General features: G+C 37.0%; 1 protein-coding gene across 5 annotated transcripts in view; it reads left to right on the top strand.

Moving 5' to 3' along the window:
- The window catches only part of ABCB11 (ATP binding cassette subfamily B member 11), a 115839-nt gene that overhangs the window by 27949 nt on the left and 66033 nt on the right, over window positions 1-21857 (top strand). For all 5 annotated transcript variants that reach the window (XR_005218886.1, XM_037850086.1, XM_037850085.1 and 2 more), the window contains 3 exons: window positions 16973-17060; window positions 18147-18280; window positions 19906-20077. Coding sequence is in view for 4 of the 5 variants with exons in the window: in XM_037850086.1 (XP_037706014.1) it covers window positions 16973-17060; window positions 18147-18280; window positions 19906-20077 (394 nt within the window). In the remaining variant the exon portion in view is untranslated. The remainder of the gene's footprint in view (window positions 1-16972; window positions 17061-18146; window positions 18281-19905; window positions 20078-21857) is intronic.

The following is a 21857-nucleotide window of genomic DNA, read 5'->3' as shown; positions in this document are numbered from 1 at the left end:
GGCTCAAGAACCAAGAGCAGGGCACATCCTGACTAGAAAGACAGTTGGAATGACTCCCCCAAATGAATTTATATTTTTCACCTTCATTTTTGAAATTTGCTACTGGCTTGATTTCAGACTATGAATACATCCTTCTAAATCACTAATGCTCTTTCATAATATCATCTACTCTTAGGGTCATTTGTTCATTCACTCTTTCAATGCCAAATTTTGAACACCAGCTGTTCTAGTTTGCTAATGCTGCCAGAACGCAAAACACCAGAAATGGATTGGCTTTTATAAAGGGGGTTTATTTGGTTACAAAGTTACAGTCTTAAGGCCATAGAGTGTCCATCAACAAATGGTGCCTTCACTGGAAGATGGCCACTGGCGTCCAGAAAACTTGTTAGCTGGGAAGGCACGTGACTGGCGTCTGCTCCAGAGTTCTGGTTTCAAAAAGACTTTCTCCCAGGATGTTCCTCTTTAGGCTTCCACTTCTCTCCAAAATGTCACTCTCAGTTGCTCCTGGGGCATTTGTCCTCTCTTAGCTTCTCCAGAGCAAAAGTCTGCTTTCAAAGGCTGCTTCCAAAATGTCTCTGTAAACTGTAATTCCTCTCTCTCTGCTCCTGTGCGTTCTTCAAAGTGTCCCTCTTGGCTGCACCAAGCTCGCTCCTTCTGTCTGAGCTTATATAGTGCTCTAGTAAACTAATCAAGGCCCACACTGAATGGGCGGGGCCACACCTCCATGGAAATTATCCAATCAGAGTTATCATCCACAGTTGGGTGGGTTGCTCTGCATGGAAACAACCTAATCCAAATGTTCCAACTTAATCGCCACTAATATGTCTGCCCCCACAAGATTGCATCAAAGAACATGGCTTTTTGTGGGGGACATAATATATACAAACCAGTACACCAACTATGTACCAGGAACGTGTGTAAGAATTAAGGATACAGTAGTTAAGAGTCATGATCCTTTTCCTTTTGGAGCTAGGACTAGTTGGTGAGACCTTTCCAATAGATATGTAGTTTCAAACTGGTAAGTGCTTGAAGGAAGAGTACAATAACATACAATGTGTGGAATGACCTTTAAAAATTAAACAAGACTACTTTTTTCATATGGATATCTGAAATTGCATAAACCTTACGTTTCTTAGGCCATTCCTTTACCAGGAGCTCCTTTGATCAGTTAAATACTTCATTGTGAGTTATTATAGTCACTGACATGAATACCATTTGTTGTATTTCTGAATAACATGTTTGTTTAGCTTTTCTATAGTAAGATCACTGTGACAAGGGACTCGGGTAGGACAAAGGAGGAAGGAGAGGACATTTTCCTACTTGTAAATAGTTAATATGCTTCTAAAGTTACCCAACTCCTTCACAAGTTTATTTCTTGGAAAAAGTATATCATTAAAGATGACAATCTCCCCACCTATTATAACAATAGGTGTGTTGGTTTTGGGCTACACAAGGTAACCAATGTATGTGTAATGGTAGGAGCTGGTTTTACTCTTTTACTCTATTGTTTTCCACATATTAATTGTAATCCACTGAATGGAATTTCTGGGCCAAAGGCTTCCTAATAGCTATAGGTGAATAACCCTGATAAGAGACAGAACATCAGGCCTCCTGATTAGCAGATGAAAGAAGGAAAAGTTCAAATACAATATTCTTTTATTTGCTTCCTTTTATCCATCTAAAGTATAAAAGCTCAAATGGAAGCCATTGTGTCTTTTATAACTTAATCCTGGAAATGATGCACCACCATTTCTGCCATAGTCTGCTGGTCACACAGACCAACCATGGAACAATTTGGGAGGGGACTACACAAGAGTGTGAACGCCAGGAGATGAGAACCATTGGGGGTCACCTTGGAGGCTGACTTCCAAGATGTGAAGCTTGTGTCCCTGTGTGCTCCACATATGGATGCATCAATGTAGAAAGCAGAGCCAATACTTTCTCTTGGCTATGCATCTATTTTCTTAACAAAATGCATTTAGCCCATTTGTTCATCTAGTGAAGTACCATTTTGAAGTTGGACACGTTGAGCCCATAAACTTTAAAAAAATATTTTAAAAATAAGCATTGAGATATAACTCACACACTATACAATTCATCCATTTAAAATGTAAAATTCAATGGTTTTTAGTTTATTTACAGAGTTATGCATCCATCACCATAATTCACTTTTAGAACATTTTAATTACCACAAAAAAGAAACACTGCATCTCTTAGCCATCGCTCCCAAATCCGTATCCCCCCAGCCTTGGGCAACCACTAAATCTACTCTCTGTTTGTATAGATTTGCCTGTTCTAGACATTTCATCTAAATGAAATCATAAAATATGTAGTCCTTTGTGACTTGCTTCATTCACTTAGGATAATGTTTTCATGATTCATTCATGTTATAGCCTTAATCAGTATTTCATTTCTTGTATTGCCAGATAGTATTGCATTGTACGAATATACCACATTTTACTTATCCTTTCATCAACTGGTGGACATTTGGGTTCCTACTTTTTTCACTATTATGAAAAATATTCCCAGCTATGAATAGTCACATGTAAGTTTTTGCGAGGACATGTATTTTCATTTCTCTTGGGTATATACTAAGGACTGGAATTGCTAGATCATGTAACTTTATATTTAATCATTTGAAGAACTGTAAGACTGTTTTCTGAAGCAGCTGACCATTTTACATTCCCACTAGCAGTGTACGTAGGTTCCAATTTCTCTACATCCTTGCCAACTTTTGTTATCATCTTTCTTTTTGATTGTAGCTGTGGTAGGCTGAGTAATAACTCCCCCCCCCCCAGCCCCCAAAGATACCCACATCTTAATTCCTGGAAACTGTAAATGTTTCCTCAGGTGGAAAAAGGGTCTTTGCAGATGTGATTAAATAAAGGATCTTGAAATGGGGGAGGTTATCCTGGATTACCTGGTGGCCCTAATTGCAATCACAGGTGTCCTTAAGAGGAACGATCCATAAGAGGGAGGCAGAGGAAGATTTGACTATAGACAGAAGATAAAATGTGACCACAGAAGAAGAGCCTGAAGTGAACACACACCAAGGAATTCCCGCAGCCACCAGAAGCTGGAAGAGTCAGCACGCAGAATCCCCTCTAGAGGCTGCAGAGGAAACGTGGCCCTGTCAACACCTAGACTTCAGCTCAGGGAAACCGACTTCAGATTTCTGGCCCCAAGAATTGTGAGATAATGAATTTCTGTTGTTTCAAGCCACTGAGTTTGTAGTAATTTTTTATAACGGCCATAAGAAGCATACAACAGCCATCCTATGGGTTTGAAGTAGTATTTCCTTGTGATTTAGGTTTGTGTTTCTCTGACGGTTAATGAAGTTGAGCAGCTTTTCATGTGCTTAGTGGCCATTTGTATATCTTCTTTGGAGAAATGCCTATTCAGATCCTTTGCCCATTTTTAATTGGGTTATTTTTTTTTATTATTATTATTGAGTTGTAATAGTTCTTCTTATATTCTGGATACAAGTCCCTTACCAAATATATGATTGTAACAATTTTCTTCCATTCTGTGGGTTGTCCTTTGACTTTCTAGATGATGTCCTTTGAAGCACATTTTAAAAATTTTGATGATATCTAGTTTACCTGTTTTTCTTTTGTTGTTTTATTGCTCATGCTTTTGGTGTCATATCTAAGAAGTATTGTCTATGTCTGTCTTCTTGTGAGTACCACACTGCCTTAATTACCATAGCTTTGTAGTAAGTTTTGAAATTGGGAAGTGTGAGTCCTCCAACTTTGTTCTTCTTTCTCAAGATTGTTTGGCTATTATTGTTCCTTGCATTTTCATATAAATTTAAGGAACAGCTTGTCAATTTCTCTAAAAAAGTTTCAGCTGAGCTTTTTTTTTTTTTTTAAATCTTCATTTTATTGAGATATATTCACATACCACGCAGTCATACAAAACAAATCGTACTTTCGATTGTTTACAGTACCATTACATAGTTGTACATTCATCACCCAAATCAATCCCTGACACCTTCATTAGCACACACACAAGAATAACAAGAATAATAATTAGAGTGAAAAAGAGCAATTGAAGTAAAAAAGAACACTGGGTACCTTTGTCTGTTTGTTTCCTTCCCCTGTTTTTCTACTCATCCATCCATAAACTAGACAAAGTGGAGTGTGGTCCTTATGGCTTTCCCAATCTCATTGTCACCCCTCATAAGCTACATTTTTATACAACTGTCTTCGAGATTCATGGGTTCTGGGTTGTAGTTTGATAGTTTCAGGTATCCACCACCAGCTACCCCAATTCTTTTTTTTTTTTTTTTTTTTTAATCATCATTTTATTGAGATATATTCACATACCACGCAGTCATACAAAACAAATTGTACTTTCGATTGTTTACAGTACCATTACATAGTTGTACATTCATCACCTAAATCAATCCCTGACACCTTCATTAGCACACACACAAAAATAACAAGAATAACAATTAGAGTGAAAAAGAGCAATTGAAGTAAAAAAGAACACTGGGTACCTTTGTCTGTTTGTTTCCTTCCCCTACTTTTCTACACATCCATCCATAAACTAGACAAAGTGGAGTTTGGTCCTTTTGGCTTTCCCAATCCCATTGTCACCCCTCATAAGCTACATTTTTATACAACTGTCTTCGAGATTCATGGGTTCTGGGTTGTAGTTTGATAGTTTCAGGTATCCACCACCAGCCACCCCAATTCTTTAGAACCTAAAAAGGGTTGTCTAAAGTGTGCGTAAGAGTGCCCACCAGAGTGATCTCTCGGCTCGTTTTGGAATCTCTCTGCCACTGAAGCTTATTTCATTTCCTTTCACATCCCCCTTTTGGTCAAGAAGATGTTCTCCGTCCCACGATGCCAGGTCTACATTCCTTCCCGGGAGTCATATTCCACGTTGCCAGGGAGATTCACTCCCCTGGGTGTCTGATCCCACGTAGGGGGGAGGGCAGTGATTTCACCTTTCAAGTTGGCTTAGCCAGAGAGAGAGGGCCACATCTGAGCAACAAAGAGGCATTCGGGAGGAGGCTCTTAGGCACAGCCATAGGGAGGCCTAGACTCTCCTTTGCTCAGCTGAGCTTTTGATAGGGAATGTGTTGAATCTGTGGATCACTTTGGAGAAGATTGCCATCTTAACATTGTTAAGCCTTCCAGTCCATGAACATGGGGTATCTTTCTATTATTTTAGGTCTTCTTTAATTTCTTTCAACAATGTTTTGTTGTTAAATTTATTCTTAAATGTTTTATTCTTTTTGATACTATTGTAAATGGAATTGTTTTCTTATTGCATTTGTGGTTTGCTCATTGCTACTGTACAGAAATACAATTAAATTTTTTGTATTGATCTCGTATACAGCAATATTATTGAATTCATTTTTTATTAGCCATAGTAGTTTTTTTAGCAGATTCTTTAGTATTTTCTCTATAAAAGATTATATCGTCTGCAAATAGAGATAATTTTGCTTCTTCCTTTCCAAAATGGATGGCTTTTCTTTCTTTTTTCTTTTCTTTTCTTTTTATTTCCTAGTTGCTCTGGCTAGAACCTTCAGTACAATGTTGAGTAGAAGTGATGAGGGGACACATATTTGTCTATTACCTGATCTTACAGGAAAAGCATTTAGTCTTTCACCATTGAATGTGATGTTAGTTGTGGGTTTTTATAGATGCCCTTTAACAGGTTGAGGAACTTCCCTCTTATTTCTTGTTTGTTGAGTGTTCTTATCATGAAAGGGTTTTGAATTTTATCTAATGCATTTTCCACATCTACTGAGATGGTTATATGGTTTTTGTCCTTTATTCTATTGACATATTGTATTGGGTCAAATGATTTTTGAATTTTGAACCAACTTTGCATTTCTGAGATAAACTTTTGTTGGTCATGGTGTATAATCCTTTTTATATATTCCTGAATTTGATTCGCTAGTATTTTATTGTGGGTTTTTTTCATCTTATAATAAGAGACATTGATCTGTAGTTTTCTTGTGATATCTTTGTCTGGCTTTGGTATGAGGATAATACTGGCTGCACTGAACAAGTTGGCCTCACTGAACAAGTTGGAACTGGCTGAGACTGATTCAATCTCTTTACCTGTGATAGGTTTATTCATATTTTCTATTTCTTCTTGAGTCAGTTTGGTAGTTTGTGTTTTTCTAGGAATTTGTCAATTTCATATAAGTTATCTAATTTGTTGGCACTTTGTTGTTCACAGCATTCACTTATAATTCTTTTTATTTCTATAAGGTCAGTAATATTGACCCTTCTTTTCTTTCTGATTTTAGTGATTTGAACCTTTTTTCCCTTTTTCTTGGTCAATCTAGCTGAAGGATTGTCAGTTTTGTTCATTTTTACAAAGAACCATTTATTTTTTTCTATTTTTTTCCTCTATTCTCTATTTCATTTATTTCCACTCTAATCTTTGTATTGAATTCCTTCTTCTTGCTTTGGGTTCAGTTTGTTCTTCTTTTTCTAGTGTCTTTAGGAGGAAGTTTAAGCTGTTGATGTGAGATAGTTCTTCTTTTTCAGCGTAGGTTTTCTGGGGCTTGTTTTTTCACTGTTGTTTGATTTTTTGCTTTGCGACTTAGCTAGGCTAATTTAGTGAAGTCTTTTTTCCTGGAGTGTGAAGACTTTGGTGTGACTCCTTGGAGGATACATCCCTGGGTATGTGTACAGGTATCCTGGGATGATAGTGGTTTTAGCAGGACTCATTTTGACTGTCTGTTCCCCTGATTGCTCTGTTAAGTTGTCTGCTTCATTTGGTATTACACCCAACCAGTTAGGCCCCGCTAATTGCTGTTTAACTGCTCTATTGTTTTTGGCAATGCCTTGGAGCAAAATTGTAAAGCAGTCTGATCCAATTAAATATGGGCATAAGTAGTTTGTGAGCTAGTTATTGAGGTTTGCTGTGCCCTCAGGAGGGCCTTTCTTAGCTTTCTACTTTCCTTGTTCTCTCTTGTGAACTAGCTGTCCTATGGTTAAGCATGTTGCTCTTAATTAAGTGGAGTTATTGTTCTCGACAGCACCCTTAGGTGGGTGCTTCCCCATCCTCTGTTTCAAATAGCCAGTTCTTTTGGGGAGAACTCTGGAGGTTTCTTTCCTTATGGACTCCCTCTCCTCTGGGCAAAATCTCTGAACTACTATACTGGGTGTTTGGCAGGGCAATAGCCTCTGGTTTTCTTGACTTGCCTCTCCCCATGTGGAACCTCTGTCCAGTGAGGGAACTGAGGAGGGCTTTTTGTTACCTAATATTCTTTCCCTGCCATGCCTGGATTGAGTCTTTGTCCCATGGTTGGGGCCTGGGTGCAGGAAGGGAGCTCCATCCTTTTGGCTGTTCTGACCACAAATTTAGCCTATTCAACTTGACTTGAAGGGATTGAGAAATGATGGCAGTCTTCCCCACACAGTGAGGTTTGGGAGGACCCATTGCTTGGAGGCTGAGGACGGAGGGAGTCCCACTGCCTTGACCACACCCATTTGGAGTGGAGCTTCTGGCAAACTGGGGAGCTGGGTGAGGGAGCTGGTCATGGCTCAAATGCCAGACTCTCACTGTTCTTACCAAGTTTTAGTAGATTTTCTTGGATAAATTGTTTCTTCATGTGCTGTATGCTCTTAGGATAATTTCTAGAGACTTAAAATGGTTATATTTTAACAGTTTTTTCCAGCTTTGCTTGTTTTTCTGGGAACTGGGTCCACAGAGCTCCTCATTCTGTTATTCCAGAAGTGTAACTTGACCAACTGCAAGTCTATACCCTTTTTATTTATATTGAATCTCCACAGATGCCAGTATTTACTAAGTTTCTTCATACTTTCTTTGTTTAAGAAGAAGAACCATCCTGGCTACAAAAGAGAGCATGCCACCAGTGCTTTTGATATGGTTGTGCAGAAATAAGAATAGTCTTCAAATAGATTTTCAGTGCTGTAGAGTCTAAATAATGCTTATGGTAACTAAACAACTATTATAGTGCCACATATTTCTACTGATATATGAATCCATATACACATATTTATATGGCTTCTGAGATGAATGTGTGTATTCACATAAAAGAAAGCAAAAGACCTAGATTCCCATCCTAACCTGCCACATGTCAACAGTATACCCTTGAGTGAGTAGTTAGGCTCTATGAGCCTTTTCTTCATTTATAAAGTGAGTTAGAATGACTCATTTATAAAGTGAGTTAGTAATCTAGTTCTAACTGCTTGATATTTTACACGTGTATATATATATATATATATATACATACATATATAATCATTATATAATCACTATGAAAACATGTAAAATCATAGGATGTATATGTTTGCACAAATAGATTTATAATACATTCAGGGAGTTTCTAGGCAATAAATTTAAAAATATGAATCTAACATTAAGAAAAATTCATAATAGTTTAAAAAGAAATCAAGTCCATCCACAAGTCATCATTCCTACTGAGTGATATCTTCAGCAGTTTGATCAATGTCTCCTAACCTATAACCAGTTAGAATTTAGGAGCACAAAGCATCTAGATCAACTTAGGGTTACCCACTAAGTGGTGGTCCCATAGACCACATCTATCCAGATTTTGTTCAAAACCACAGCAGAAGGACATTTCCAATGTCATCATGCCTAAGAATGAAGTAACCAAGTTCCACCCAGGAAACACAGTTCATGCAAAAAATAGTATATATGGTGAGCAAAACACAGTGTTACATGTTTTCCAAGCAGCCAATTTGAGAGGAGCTGCACTTACATTCAGGTAGCCCCTGATTTTATGTGATTGTATATAGTGATAGTTGTAATCATTGTGTTTGAAAGACATTTGTTGACACACACAATTTTCAGGTAGGCTGAAATTCTTGCTCTGAGAAAAAGGAAGCATGAGCTAATGGCATAACTGAAGTCACAGTTAAGTAACCTATAGACTACCCCAGAAAATTCAGTGAATATAAAAATATTTCAGTTAAAATGTCTTACTAGACCAGTATCAAAAGTTTACATACTTCATTCATTTGACTTATATGACTTTCTCAAGAGAAGTAAACTGTAAAGATAAGAGCAGATTAGTGGTTGCCAGGGATTGAGTGTGTTAAAATTTATATAACTGAACATTTAAAGGAAAACTAAGTTAATTTTACTGTTTGGTAATTTTAGAAGTAAAATTTTAAAAAGTAGGGACTTCTGCTTCTGGGAAGATGGAGTAGAATATATTTTCCCTATTCTTCCTACTAAGTTCAATTAAAAACCCTGTAAATTAAATATACCACAAATATAAGACTCTGAAAGGTGGAGAAAAAAAGGCAAACCAAGTAGGGACATGAGACCTCAGGAATAACACAGTTGGTATTCCCTGAGTAATCCCAAAACACTAACAGGTGCAGATAAAAGAAAAAAAAGCCTCATCAAAAGCCAGTTCTCTTTAGAGAAAATACCGGGAAATGGGCCACACAGCAAGAAAGAAAACTTTTAGATGATAACTGCTTAAGTGCAGCCAAATGTCACTGAAAAAAAAAACAAAGAAACAACAAAAAAAAACTTGTTCCCAGTCCCAACCATGCCAGCAAATTTGAGTTGGGATCCTAGACTTCCATCCTTTCCAGGAATGTCAGGAAGGAAGAAAAGACTTGAGAACAAAAGTATGGGTAAATAGGCTTCCCATCTCCTCTTGAGTTTTCTAAATTATGTTTGATGGTGGAAGCAAAAATTTTAACAATATCTGATGTGGAAATATTTAAGCAATTATATTATAAATGGGGGAAAATATTGAAATGTTAAAGGGAGGTAATATTTCTATACTTTGCTAAAACTGGTAAAAATGAAGACAACAGTAATCTTTAATACTGTGATAAGTGAGATTATATATATATAAATATATATAATGTAATTCCTAAAACAACCACTAAAAAAGCTATTCAATGAGATGTGCTCAGAAACAAAATAGATAAAAAAAAATTGAATTCTAAAAAGTGTTCAAGTGGCCCACAGGAAAGCAGGATAAAACAGAGAAATGAAAAACAGAGAGAAGAAATAGAAAACAGAAATACAATGACATATTTGAGCCCTAATGTATCAATAATTATATGAAATGAAAATGGTCTTGATACACCAATTAAAATACAGAGATTGGCATAATGGATTAGAAAATATGACTAACTATATGCTGTCTATAAAAAAATCACTCCAACTATAAGAATATAGGTAGGCTGAAAATAAAAGAAGGAAAAAGTAATTATTTTGTAAATATGAATCAAAAGAAACAGGAATAAGTATATTAATATTAAAGTATACTCTAGAACAAAGAAAAGTAACAGAGACAAAGAGGGACATTATAAAAAGGATCAAATCTCCAAAAAGACATATAAATCCTAAATGTAGATCAAAGAGGAAGTTTCAATGAAATTTAAAAAAATACACATAAACGCTTAACTGAACAAAAATGAAAACACAAGATACCAAATTTTTGGGACTCAGTTAAGCAACGATGAGAAGGAAATTTATAGCACTAAATGCATACATCATAAAGGAGGAAAATTATTAAATCAAATAATCTAAGCTCCTGCCTCAATGATCTAGGAAAAGAAGAGCAAAATAAACTTAAAAGCAAGAAGAAGGAAGGAAATAAAGAACAGAAATCATTGAAATTTAAAACAGAAAAACAGAAGAGAAAATCAATGAAACAAAGAAGTGATTCTTTTGAAAGATCAATAAAATCGAAAAACCTCTAGCAGCAATGACAAAGTTAAAAAAAAAGAGAAGATACAAATTATCAGTATCAGGAATGAAAGAGGGATTATCAAAAAGATAACAAGAAAATACTATAACCAACTCTACCACACACTTTAGTCTGACAACTTAGGTAAAATGGACCAGTTCCTCAAACAACACAAACTACTACAACTCTTCCAATATAAAATAGATAATTTGCATAGCCCTATAACTATTAGGGAAATTGTATTTGTAATTTAAAAGTTCCCCAAACAGAAATTTCCAGGCCCAGATAGTTTTACTAGAGAATTCTACCTATTTTTTAAAGAAGATTTAAGACTAATTCTACACAATCTGTTACAGAAAGTAGAAGAGGAGGGAACATTTCCCTATTCATTTTATGAAGTTAATATTACCCTGATACTAAAACCAGACAAAGATGGTACAAAAAAGAAAACTACACACCAATATCCTTCATGAATATAGATGCAAATTAGCAAATATAATTCAACAATATTTAAAAATAATTACACACTATGACTAAGTGGAGTTTATCCAGTGATACAAGGCTGGTTTGATATTTGAAAAAATAATCAATGTCACTTACCATATTAACTGGCTAAAAAAAAAAAAAAGCAGCACACAATCATCTCAATAGATGCAGCAAAAACATTCAACAAAATTCAACATCCACCCCTGATAAAAACTCTCAGAAAATTGGGAATAGAGGAAATGTCCTCAATCTACATCTACAAAAACCCTCCAACCAACATTATAGTTAACAGTGAAAGATAGAGTGCTTTCCCCATAGGATTGGAAACAAGGCAAGGACGTGCAGTCTCATTCTTACTCGTCACAGGGCTGGAAATTCTAGCCTGTGCAAAAAGATAAAGAGAAGAAATAAAAATCATGCAGATATAAAAGGAAGAAATAAAACTGCCCCTATTTTCAGATGACATGATTGTCCACATAGAAAATCCCAAGGAATCTACAGAAGATTCCTAAAACTAATGTGTGACTTCAGCAAAGTTACAGTATACAAGATAAACATACTAGCAATGAACACATGAACACCAAAATTCAAAATTTAATACCATTTATAATTGCTCAATGAAAGAGAAATACCTAGATGTGAATATAACAAAGTATTCACAGGACTTGTATGTTAAAAGCTACAAAGCACTGATGAAAAATCAAAGAAAACCTAAATAGCTGGAGAGACATACTGGATAAATGAAGTGGAAGGCTCAACAGAGTCAAGGTGTCACTTCTCCCAAATTGCTATAGCAGTTGAATGCAGTTCCTATCAAATTCTCAGCAAAGCTTTTTATAGCTATGGGTAAGATTATTATAAAATTTATATTAAAAGGTAAAAGTACTAGAATAGCTAAAAGAATTATGAAAAAGAAGAAAGGAGGAAATATATGCCCAATTTTAAGGCTTATTTTGAAGCTACAGCACTCAAGACTCATGGTCTTGGCAGAGAGATAGACACATAGATTGATGGAACAGAATAGAGAACCAAGAAATAGACCCATCCAAATATGTCCAACTGATTTTCCACAAAGGTAGAAAGCATTTCAATGGCAGAAAGGTAAACTTTTCATCACATGGTGCTGGAGAATTAGACATCCATAGGCAAAAAATGAACCTTTAAAAATTGGCTGAAAATGAATCACAGTCTTAAATGTAAAACAAATAACATAGGAGACAATTTTCAGGTTCTAGGGCCAGGCAAGAACCTGAAACCAAAAGCATGATACATAAAAGGAAAAACTTATAATTTGCTCTGCAAATTACCCTATTAATAAGATGAAAAGACAAGCTACAGACTGGGAGAACATATTTTCAACTACATATCCAACAAAGGACTTGGATCTAGAATATATAACGAACTCTCAAAACTCAACAGTTAAAAAACCCAGAAATCCAATTAGAAAATGGGCAAAAAACATGGACAGAAATTTCACTGGATATAAGGATGGCAAATGAGCAAATGAAGAGATGATTGACAACATTAGTGGTTAGGGGAATGCAAGTTAAAATCAAAATGAGGTATCATTGCACACCTATCAAATGGCTAAAATAAAAAATAGTGACAACACCAAATATTGGTGAGGATGTGGAGAAACTGAATCACTCATATATTGCTGATGGGACTGTAAAATGGTGCAGCCACTGTGGAAAACAGTTTAGAACTTTCTTTAAAAACTGAACATGCAACTATCATAACCTCCAGTAATTGTAGTCTTCGAGATTTATCCCATTTCATATCCCTAGATAAATGAAAATATATGTTCACATAAAAATCAGTACAGAAATGTTTATTGCAGCTTTATTTGAAATAGACAAAAATTGGAAACAACCCCGATATCCTTCAATGGGTGAGTGATTAAACAAACTGTGATACATCTATACCGTTGGAATACTACTCAGCAATAGAAAGGAATGAATTATTGAATACTCTCCAGAGAATTAATTTTTCTGAGTGAAAAGTCTCAAAAGGTTGCATACTATATGACTCCATTTATATAACATTCTTGAAATGACAAAATGTGGTAGACAGGGGTTGAGGAGGAGGTGGAGACAGGATGGAAATGGTTGTGGCTATAAAAGGGCAACATGAGAGATCCTTGCGGTGATAAAAATGTGCTGGGTCTTGATCATGTCAATGTCAATATTGCTGGTTGTGATATTGTGCTATACCTGTACAAGATGGTACCGTTAGGGGAACTGGATGAAGAGCACACATGATCTCTCTGTATTATATCTCACAATGGCATATGAATTTATGATGGTTTCAAAGTAAAAATTTTATTAAAATAAAGAAACAAAACATGACTCCCTGGTAGAAAAAAATTATGGATTTTCTGAAACAAAAATCTAGGTGTTGTTACAGTATGCTACCATGCTGTATGCATGTTCTATAAAGCAAATTTACCCAATAAGTCATTTGTCCATAGGTAAATGTCCTATGCATTAAGCAATACAGAGCCTCCAATGTTCTGAAACTAGAACATGAATACATTTCGGCCCCCTCATGACACTCAGTTTGGAGCTGACACTGATGTTCACTTCTAATGTACTGGTGCTATGGGGTTTACAATGTATGATAACTACAGAAAGGAAAACTCCTTGTTAAGCATTTGCACCTTGTCATAAGACCTCCTAATTATTTAAAATGAAATACCGTATACTATTTGGTTCAGTAAATCCAAAAACTGAATGTGTAAATTGAGTGATGTGATTTTATGATGCCTTTGTTTTTCATAAAAAGCATGGCAAGAATCCTCATAACTCAATAATTTATAAACTGTCTCTTACTTTTCCCCTCTAATTGCTACCTCTCAACCCTCTTCCCTGTTTAACAAATGAGTCGGGGGAATCTTAATTTATTAGAGTTGATGTATGTCAATTTTGCTGTTAGGAAAAAAAAAAGCACATTCTGTGGTCCAGATCACCTGCAGAATCCTTTTTAGGGTCTTATTATCACCAGAGCTTTCCACCGAGCAGATGATGAAGAGTTGGATGCACATTCAAGGCAACCAAGCCAGGCCTGGTGTTTTCCTTCTATCCGTTTTTCTGTTGTTTGGAATACAAAAATATTCTCAAGTAATCTCTAAAATCCTAAACTCTTCCAGAATAAAATAGAAATGAGTCAACTGCTTGAGTCAGGATTGCCTCAGGAGTGAAAAGAATCATAAACTAGCATGTCCTTATCTGCCACACCCAGAACTTTGCTCTTGTAAATCCCTGAGCTGGGTCAGTGCCCAGCACCCCTCAAGCCACATGTGTTTGTTCAAGACAAGCAGCTGCCTTTTTCATGACAGAGGCACTTCATCACCTCTGCTTAGAGTGTCTGTAAATGTATGCATCCTAGGAAGTCTAAAGAAAACTTTTTTTGACAAGTACTCATGGTTTTCTGTTTTCAGACAACCAAATTTCATTTCACAAACAGAAAACTAAAAGCATTAACTCATTTACACATGAAAAAAGTTTTACTTATACTACATTATATGCACTGTGGATACATATACTTTTATTATTTTCTAGGTCTTGTTCATTCCCAGAGTCCCCCTAAGTCATCATGAGAGGCTCGGGACGCGGTAAACATAAGACATTTTAGTTGGTTTGGAGATTGTCAGAGGGGAAGAGCAAGGCAGCTATTTCCCTTCTTAATTAGTATTTTGAAAGTCAATGCAAAATCAAGAAAACTTTTTTGAGGCCATTCTATGTATAGGGTATTTCACCAGCTCTGGGCAGTGCAACCGGCAGCTTAAATATGGCCCTTGCTCTCAAGTAGCTTACAATGTAGTTGGCAAGGCAACATAAATATACTTGATATAAAGATATTAAATAATTGTGCAAGATGGCAATAAAACCTGTCATGGACTAGTAGTTTGTTCTGTATTAATTGAATTACACCTCAGTACTTGGACTAAGTTCAGTAGAGGGAGAGACAATTCAAATTTGGGTCATAGAGGGAAAGCTTGATAGAGAGCAGAAAGGATGTAGGATAAGAGCAACTATCCTAAAGATGCTACCCTCCAATTTTTAAAAGAAGTAGGCTCTATATAATTTTATCTTGCCCCTGAGGATCAGAATTGCTAAAACCCAATATGTCAGTTTTCTGACTATAAAATTCCTTATTTCCTAAAAGTAATTTCAGAATATTATGTTTCCCGTACAAAAGCAAATATCTATTTAGAACAAAAGAGAAACCACAAATTTACATTTTTAAGTGACAAATATCACAAAATCCAGAAAGAAGGTTTTTTTTTTGTTTGTTTTGTTTTTTTGCTGATTAGCTAACTATCTCTGAATTACTCTTTTTTGTATGCTCTTGATTGGCTTTTCATATGATGACAATTTTATTATGTTATTTTCTATAGAAAGGATAGAAAGATAATTTACTCTTTTCTAGAATGGTTGATACTTTTTTATTATTATAGACAAGCTTCTTGCAATTTCACGACTGTTTATTGTTAATGTGTATAGGTTTATGATTCTTGTCAAATTTTATAAAACCTGTATAAAGCTCCTGAGTTCTTATTTGAGCTATACAATTTCAAGGTAGAGCAACTTTTCTTGTGCAGCTCCTAATCTTAAATGCTCTTCAAATTGACAAATCATTTACTAGTTTATCTTTCATGTCATCACATAAATTTTTTGTCACTATTCCTCAAATTTATTTTTTTTTATTTCCTATTTGAAAATTTACTGATTCTCATAATTTTCTTTTTCATTATCAATGTTGCATTTTCATTTTCCATATTTTCTGGGATCTCCTGATTCTTTTCTTTATCTTTATGATTTAGATCATCAGAATGTTTACTGTGGATAATAAGTTTTTGGCATGCTGAAGCTTCATCCATTCTTCCTTGCTTTGGTTTACCTTTTTTTTTCCATCAGGGATACTTCCTGATGATCACATTTGGATTTTGGCAGGATTGATAATTGATTAGAGTCCTAGAAAATGCCCAAATCAGGGCATCTTCAAGGTGAAGCTGGCAATCCTTGGCTCCTCTAGCACATGGCGAGGCACATGGCGGCGTCTTCTGGTCTCTCCCTTCTTGATTTCAGAATATTTTTATTCCTCTCCTCTCTGCCCCTGCCACTCTTCAACCCTGTCCTGCAGCGTGGTAGTTGTACTGGAAAAATGCATAAAATCTTCCTTGCTAATCCTCACAAGTATCTTTGGCTTAGAAATAAATCTTAGAAATTTAGTTCTGGAGAATGAAGCTTCATGGGCTATAGCCAGCAGAAAGACAGGGCTATTACAGTGCTTGCCTTTCTCTGCTGGAAGGTGACATGCACATTTTCCACAGCATCTGAGATGGAGGTGTTGAAAAGCTGGCTTAGATTCCTAGAGGAGGTGACGGTGAACCTCCTGATTTACAGCACACATCTGTCTACAAGTGTCTTTTCAGACAGGATGTCTGGCTTTTAAAACGTTTCTCTAGCAATGATTGCTCTATCACCACAAGATGTGCATGATTGAAAGGGGGCCACAGTGGCCAGAGCCTTGGCTGCCGCCTAGTGTCCCAGGGCTTCCACTGGCTGCTGAATAATTATCCCATAGCCCTGGCAACTCTGCCTGTCAAAATGAAGCATGTGGGCATCTTTGCTCTTACTGGTATCAGGAAATTTATTTAGGGATTATTTTGGGTTGATTATAGTTCTGCACAGAAAAATGATTTACACATATTTAATAGAAATATATAATGCATGTATTTTAAATCCTTCTGAAGCTTGACCCTACTTGCGGAGTCTTAACATTGTTTTTCTTCCTCTTTTAAAGGTTGCTGAACATTGAAAGTGAAATGATCAAATTTGCCAGTTACTATGCCGGAATCGGTGTCCTAGTACTTATCACAGGATATATTCAAGTTAGTATCATTTTCATTACATTTTATTTACAGATCAATATCTGGGCTCAAAGACATTACAATGGAATGCAACATATTTTCTTTAACCTTTAAGCTATTCAGAGTCCTAAGGAGAATAGTTCTATTTCTGGGGAACAGGAGAGAATGGGGAGGGATTCTTCCTCTCAGATAGAGAAGAGGATAAAGCAGTTGTCCAGGGAGATGGAGATCAGATTTTAATTTTTCTGTCCTGTCCTCCTCTGTCCTTCCCTGCTTCATCCTCTCTGCTAAATTCAGTTACGGTCAAGCAGGGTGCGTGTGTGTGGAGGGAGGGGGAACCATCTGGAGAAAACCAGGGATGGGAGAGTCGAGGAAAGTAACACTGACTTTTTTTTTTCTCTTTCATTGTTAAGTCTCAGCAAACTGCATTCCAACCCAAGTTCTGTAAATTTAAATCTAGATTTAAGCCATGGAAGGCATTGGAGTTTTAACCCTTTTGGAAGGAAGACAAATATTTCATCTTTTGCTTTCAATAGGGAAAAAAAAATGAATTCCTGACCATTTGTTCAAGAATTCCAGGAAGTTAGTACTAATTGTAAAGAGATATTAATTACTTTTCCCCATTCTGGTGTTGGATTTGTAATGACAGACTTGCTTTGCTTTGGGTGGGGAAAGCTGCCAGCAGATTCTCTGCTTGTGTCACAATTTTGCCTTATTTTCCCTGAAAATCATTTACCAACAGCCTAAAAACTGTAGAAAAACTCACTCAGGAATGGCATGCAGAAATAGTGACTAACAAGCAATAATGTCTTATTTTTGATCCTGTGGGCCTTACTTTACACACAAGGAAAGTGAAGTTCATTAAGGTTAAGTCCAAAAGTCTTCGGACTGCTCAAGTGTCAGAGCTGGATTCAATTTCCAGTCTTCTGGTTTGTATGTCCACAGAAGACCTGAGAGCCAACCCTTTAGTACCCAAGAAGAGGCATTTTGTGTCTTTCTCTCCTTTGCTTAACTGTTATTTTGAAATTATTTTTGTCTGAAAAGAGAAGAAGGAATTAATGTACTTTAAAAAATGGCAATGCTAAAAATTTCTCATTCCATTTCCAGATATGCTTTTGGGTGATTGCTGCAGCTCGCCAGATACAGAAAATGAGGAAAATCTACTTTAAGAGAGTAATGAGAATGGAAATAGGATGGTTCGACTGCAATTCAGTGGGAGAGCTGAACACAAGATTCTCTGAGTAAGTAGCTGATAGAACGATGTTTTGATGTATATGTGATTTTTCGATAATGGAACTATTGTTTCCAAATTAAATAATTTGAGGTATTTTCTGGTTATTTCTGATATGTTTTGTTTCTTAAATTGGGCTTTTATAAGTAGCATGGCTTTTTCATAGGTAATGCTTTATCAAATATGGTCATTAAAAATTGAAAACCAGACCACTATAATTTGATTTGTAGGCTCTTGATCAATGTAGTAGAAATAAAGTACTATGGGAGAGACTGAAAAGAAGTAGGGCTATTTGGTCTCAACAGGAGAAATTGCAGGATACCTCCATATATATGTACCCATACAAAAAATGATGTAATTAGAACTATCTTGCTGTATCTGTGGAGGCAATTTCAGCACACAAAAACAAAAACAAAAAATCCAAAAAAGTTTAAGAAACAGTCAATCTAGAAAGCTGGATTTAAATCCACTTGACACCCAATTACTAAATTGGGTCATTAACAACCCCCAGAAGTTCCAAAGGAGTCTTGGGTGATTAGAACCAGTTGAACGCTCTTGACTTGAACTTTGAGGTCCCAGTGAGAGACAGTGTGTAGTGAAGATGGAAGCAGATTGACAGTTGGGACTCTCAGATTCCAGCACTCATTCTGCCCCTTACTTACTGTGACCTTGAACTAAGACTTTACCTTGCCAGGTTACAATTGTCAAATCTCTGTGTAATCTCTTAGGTTCTCTCCTGCTATCAAGTCCCAAGCCTCATTTGCTCCATCCAGACAGAGTTAAAGGAATGGTCCCAGGAATATGAAATTAATGTGATTATATTCAAACAACATTCTGGAGCACATACCCTGTACAAAGCACAAAGATAAACCTTAGAGTTTCTGTTCATAAAGAATTTATAGCCAATAGGAGGTTTAAGAGGAGCATGCAAAAAAGTAATCAGAGCTAACAGGAATAATACTCGTTCTATATGCGTTATATATAATAACTAATTCGCTCATTAGTATCTTTTGAGGTAGGTTCTGATATTATCTCCATTTTTCAGATAAGGAAACTGAGGCACAGAGAAGATCTGGCATTCAAATTCGGAGTATGGCTTCAGAGTCTGTGTCCTTAATCGCTACTCTCTACTACCTCTAGGCAGAATGTAATAATAACACACATACATGGATATGCTGTAGTTAAATTTGTATGGAAATTCAGGGAACAAGATATTACCTCTTCCTGGGGGGTTTTACAAGGTTTTAGGAATTAGATGTTATATGAGTAGAGCTGAAATTATTTCGCAGGTATGATGGGGGAAAAAGGGCTTTTCAGGACTGAATAATGGTTCTGAAATGAGCTAGAAGAAAGCATGAAACGAATAAGATGATTTCAAAAAGCTTTTTTCAACACTGAAAGGACAGGCGTTGGGAAAGCTGGGTTAGAGACCAACTTACTTGACTGTGAGGGAAAAGGCTTGATGTCTTCCCAAGGTGCCACAAATTTTCAAGATTTTAGAGGCAGTTATGTTACCTGAGGGTGATAAAATAAAGAGATGGGATCGTTGAGTAGGAAAAGATGGAGAATTTTTTCAGCAAGACACTTGAATCAATTAAATTCAATTTTAGTGATCAGAGCTTCTCTTTCTTCTAGTGATATTAATAAAATCAATGATGCCATTGCTGACCAGATAGCCCTTTTCCTTCAGCGCATGACCACGAGCATCTGTGGGTTCCTGCTGGGATTTTACAGGGGCTGGAAACTGACCTTGGTTATTATTTCGGTCAGCCCTCTCATTGGGATTGGAGCCGCCATAATTGCTCTGGTAAGACTGTCTTCTTACTTCTCTCTGTGGGGAGACTGCACTGACAGACAGCCAGAAATGTGCTGCTTGCTTCCCTCCTCCTGAGTAGTTTTAGTCAACATCTGTTATGTATTGAATCATGTCCCCTACGGAGACATGCTCGAGTCCTAACCCCCGGTCCTATGAATGTGAACCCATTTATAAATAGGGTATTTGAAGGTGCTATTAGTTAAGATGAGGCTGTGGAGTGAGTTGCCACAATGGGGCCTCATGGGAACATGGGTTCAGAGCACAACAGAAACTTTCAGCAACTGATCCCTTTATTGCACAGAATAAAGAGTCCAGAAAGGGCAAATAATTGCCTTGTCACTTACTCAGCACTAAGTGTCCAAAGGAACAGGGGAAGAGGTTCCATCATGGCCGGTCTCCCAGGGTGGCTGGAAACTGCTCGGGATTGGGGTCCATAACTAGTACCTACACACCCCACTTCATATTGGAGAAGAGAGACCAATCTACACTATTGGAGTGTGGTTTTTATCAACCTTGAGGAAGGGGCTCTGCCACTGAGAATTCTTTTTTCTGATAAGGACCTGGGGCAGCTTGTTTCCAGTTTCCTGGTTAAAGTTCTGGTGGGGCCTGTTCATTAGACTTAACGTCTCCCCCAGGTTGTGGAACATCACACAGTAGAAAAGGAGGCGGGGGTAGAGGATGGCCACTTAGCATGCAGGTAAGGCTTCCCCAGAGGTGAGGTCTGGGCGTGGCTGCTTAGCAAATGTCCGTGACTTCCCTAACAGGCCAAATCAGATGAGGGTTGGCCTTAATCCAAATGACTGGTGTCCTTATAAACAGGAAATTTGGACATGGTGAGTAGGAGTCAGATGCGGATAGAGCTGGCCCTGTGAAGGATACAGAGATTGTGGTAAGGATGGCCAGCAAGCCTACACCAGAACCCTACAGACTTCAGAGGAAGCATGATCCTGCCAACACCTTGGTTTTGGACTTCTAGTCTCCAAAACCGTGAGACAGCAAATTACTATTGATTAAGCCAAACAGTCTGTGGACTTTATTAGAGCAGTCGTATTTGCAAAGGAAGACCACATCATTATCACTACTTTGTTTTGTAGTGTTTGAATATTCTCCAGTGTCAACTTTCATATCCTAGATTAAGGATTCATGATGTTTTAATAACTTGAATATTAGTTTATTAATAATTGAGCATCTACTATTTTGGCAGGCACAATTAGGAGCTTTACATGCATTGTCTCTGATCCTTTCAATAATCTTATAAAGGAAGTATTAACACCATTATAAATAAGAGAAACTGAGGCACAGAGGGGTAAAGGGACTTGTCCAGAACTGCAGGGCTAGTGACTGGCAGAGCAGGATTCAGGCTCCAATATGCCCAACTCCAAATCCCACCCAATCTGCAATGTGCCATGACTTCTGTTCTAGTTTGCTAATGCTGAGGAATGCAAAACACCAGAGATGGATTGGCTTTTATGAAAAGGGGGTTTATTTGGCTACACAGTTACAGTCTTAAGGCCATAAAGTGTCCAAGGTAACACATCAGTAATCAGGTACCTTCACTGGAGGATGGCCAATGGCATCCAGAAAACCTCTGTTAGCTGGGAAGGCACGTGGCTGGCGTCTGCTCCAAAGTTCTGATTTCAAAATGGCTTTCTCCCAGGACGTTCCTCTCTAGCAAGCTTGCTCCTCTTCAAAACGTCACTCACAGCTGCACTGGGTTCCTTCTCTTTGAGTCAGCTCATTTATATGGCTCCACTGATCAAGGCCCACCCTG

The sequence above is a fragment of the Choloepus didactylus genome, chromosome 9 (genome assembly GCF_015220235.1).
Source record: "Choloepus didactylus isolate mChoDid1 chromosome 9, mChoDid1.pri, whole genome shotgun sequence".
In the NCBI taxonomy this organism is placed as follows: domain Eukaryota; kingdom Metazoa; phylum Chordata; class Mammalia; order Pilosa; family Megalonychidae; genus Choloepus; species Choloepus didactylus.
The sequence above is the reverse complement of the archived record's forward strand: the minus strand, read 5'-3'. Positions and strand labels throughout refer to the sequence as shown.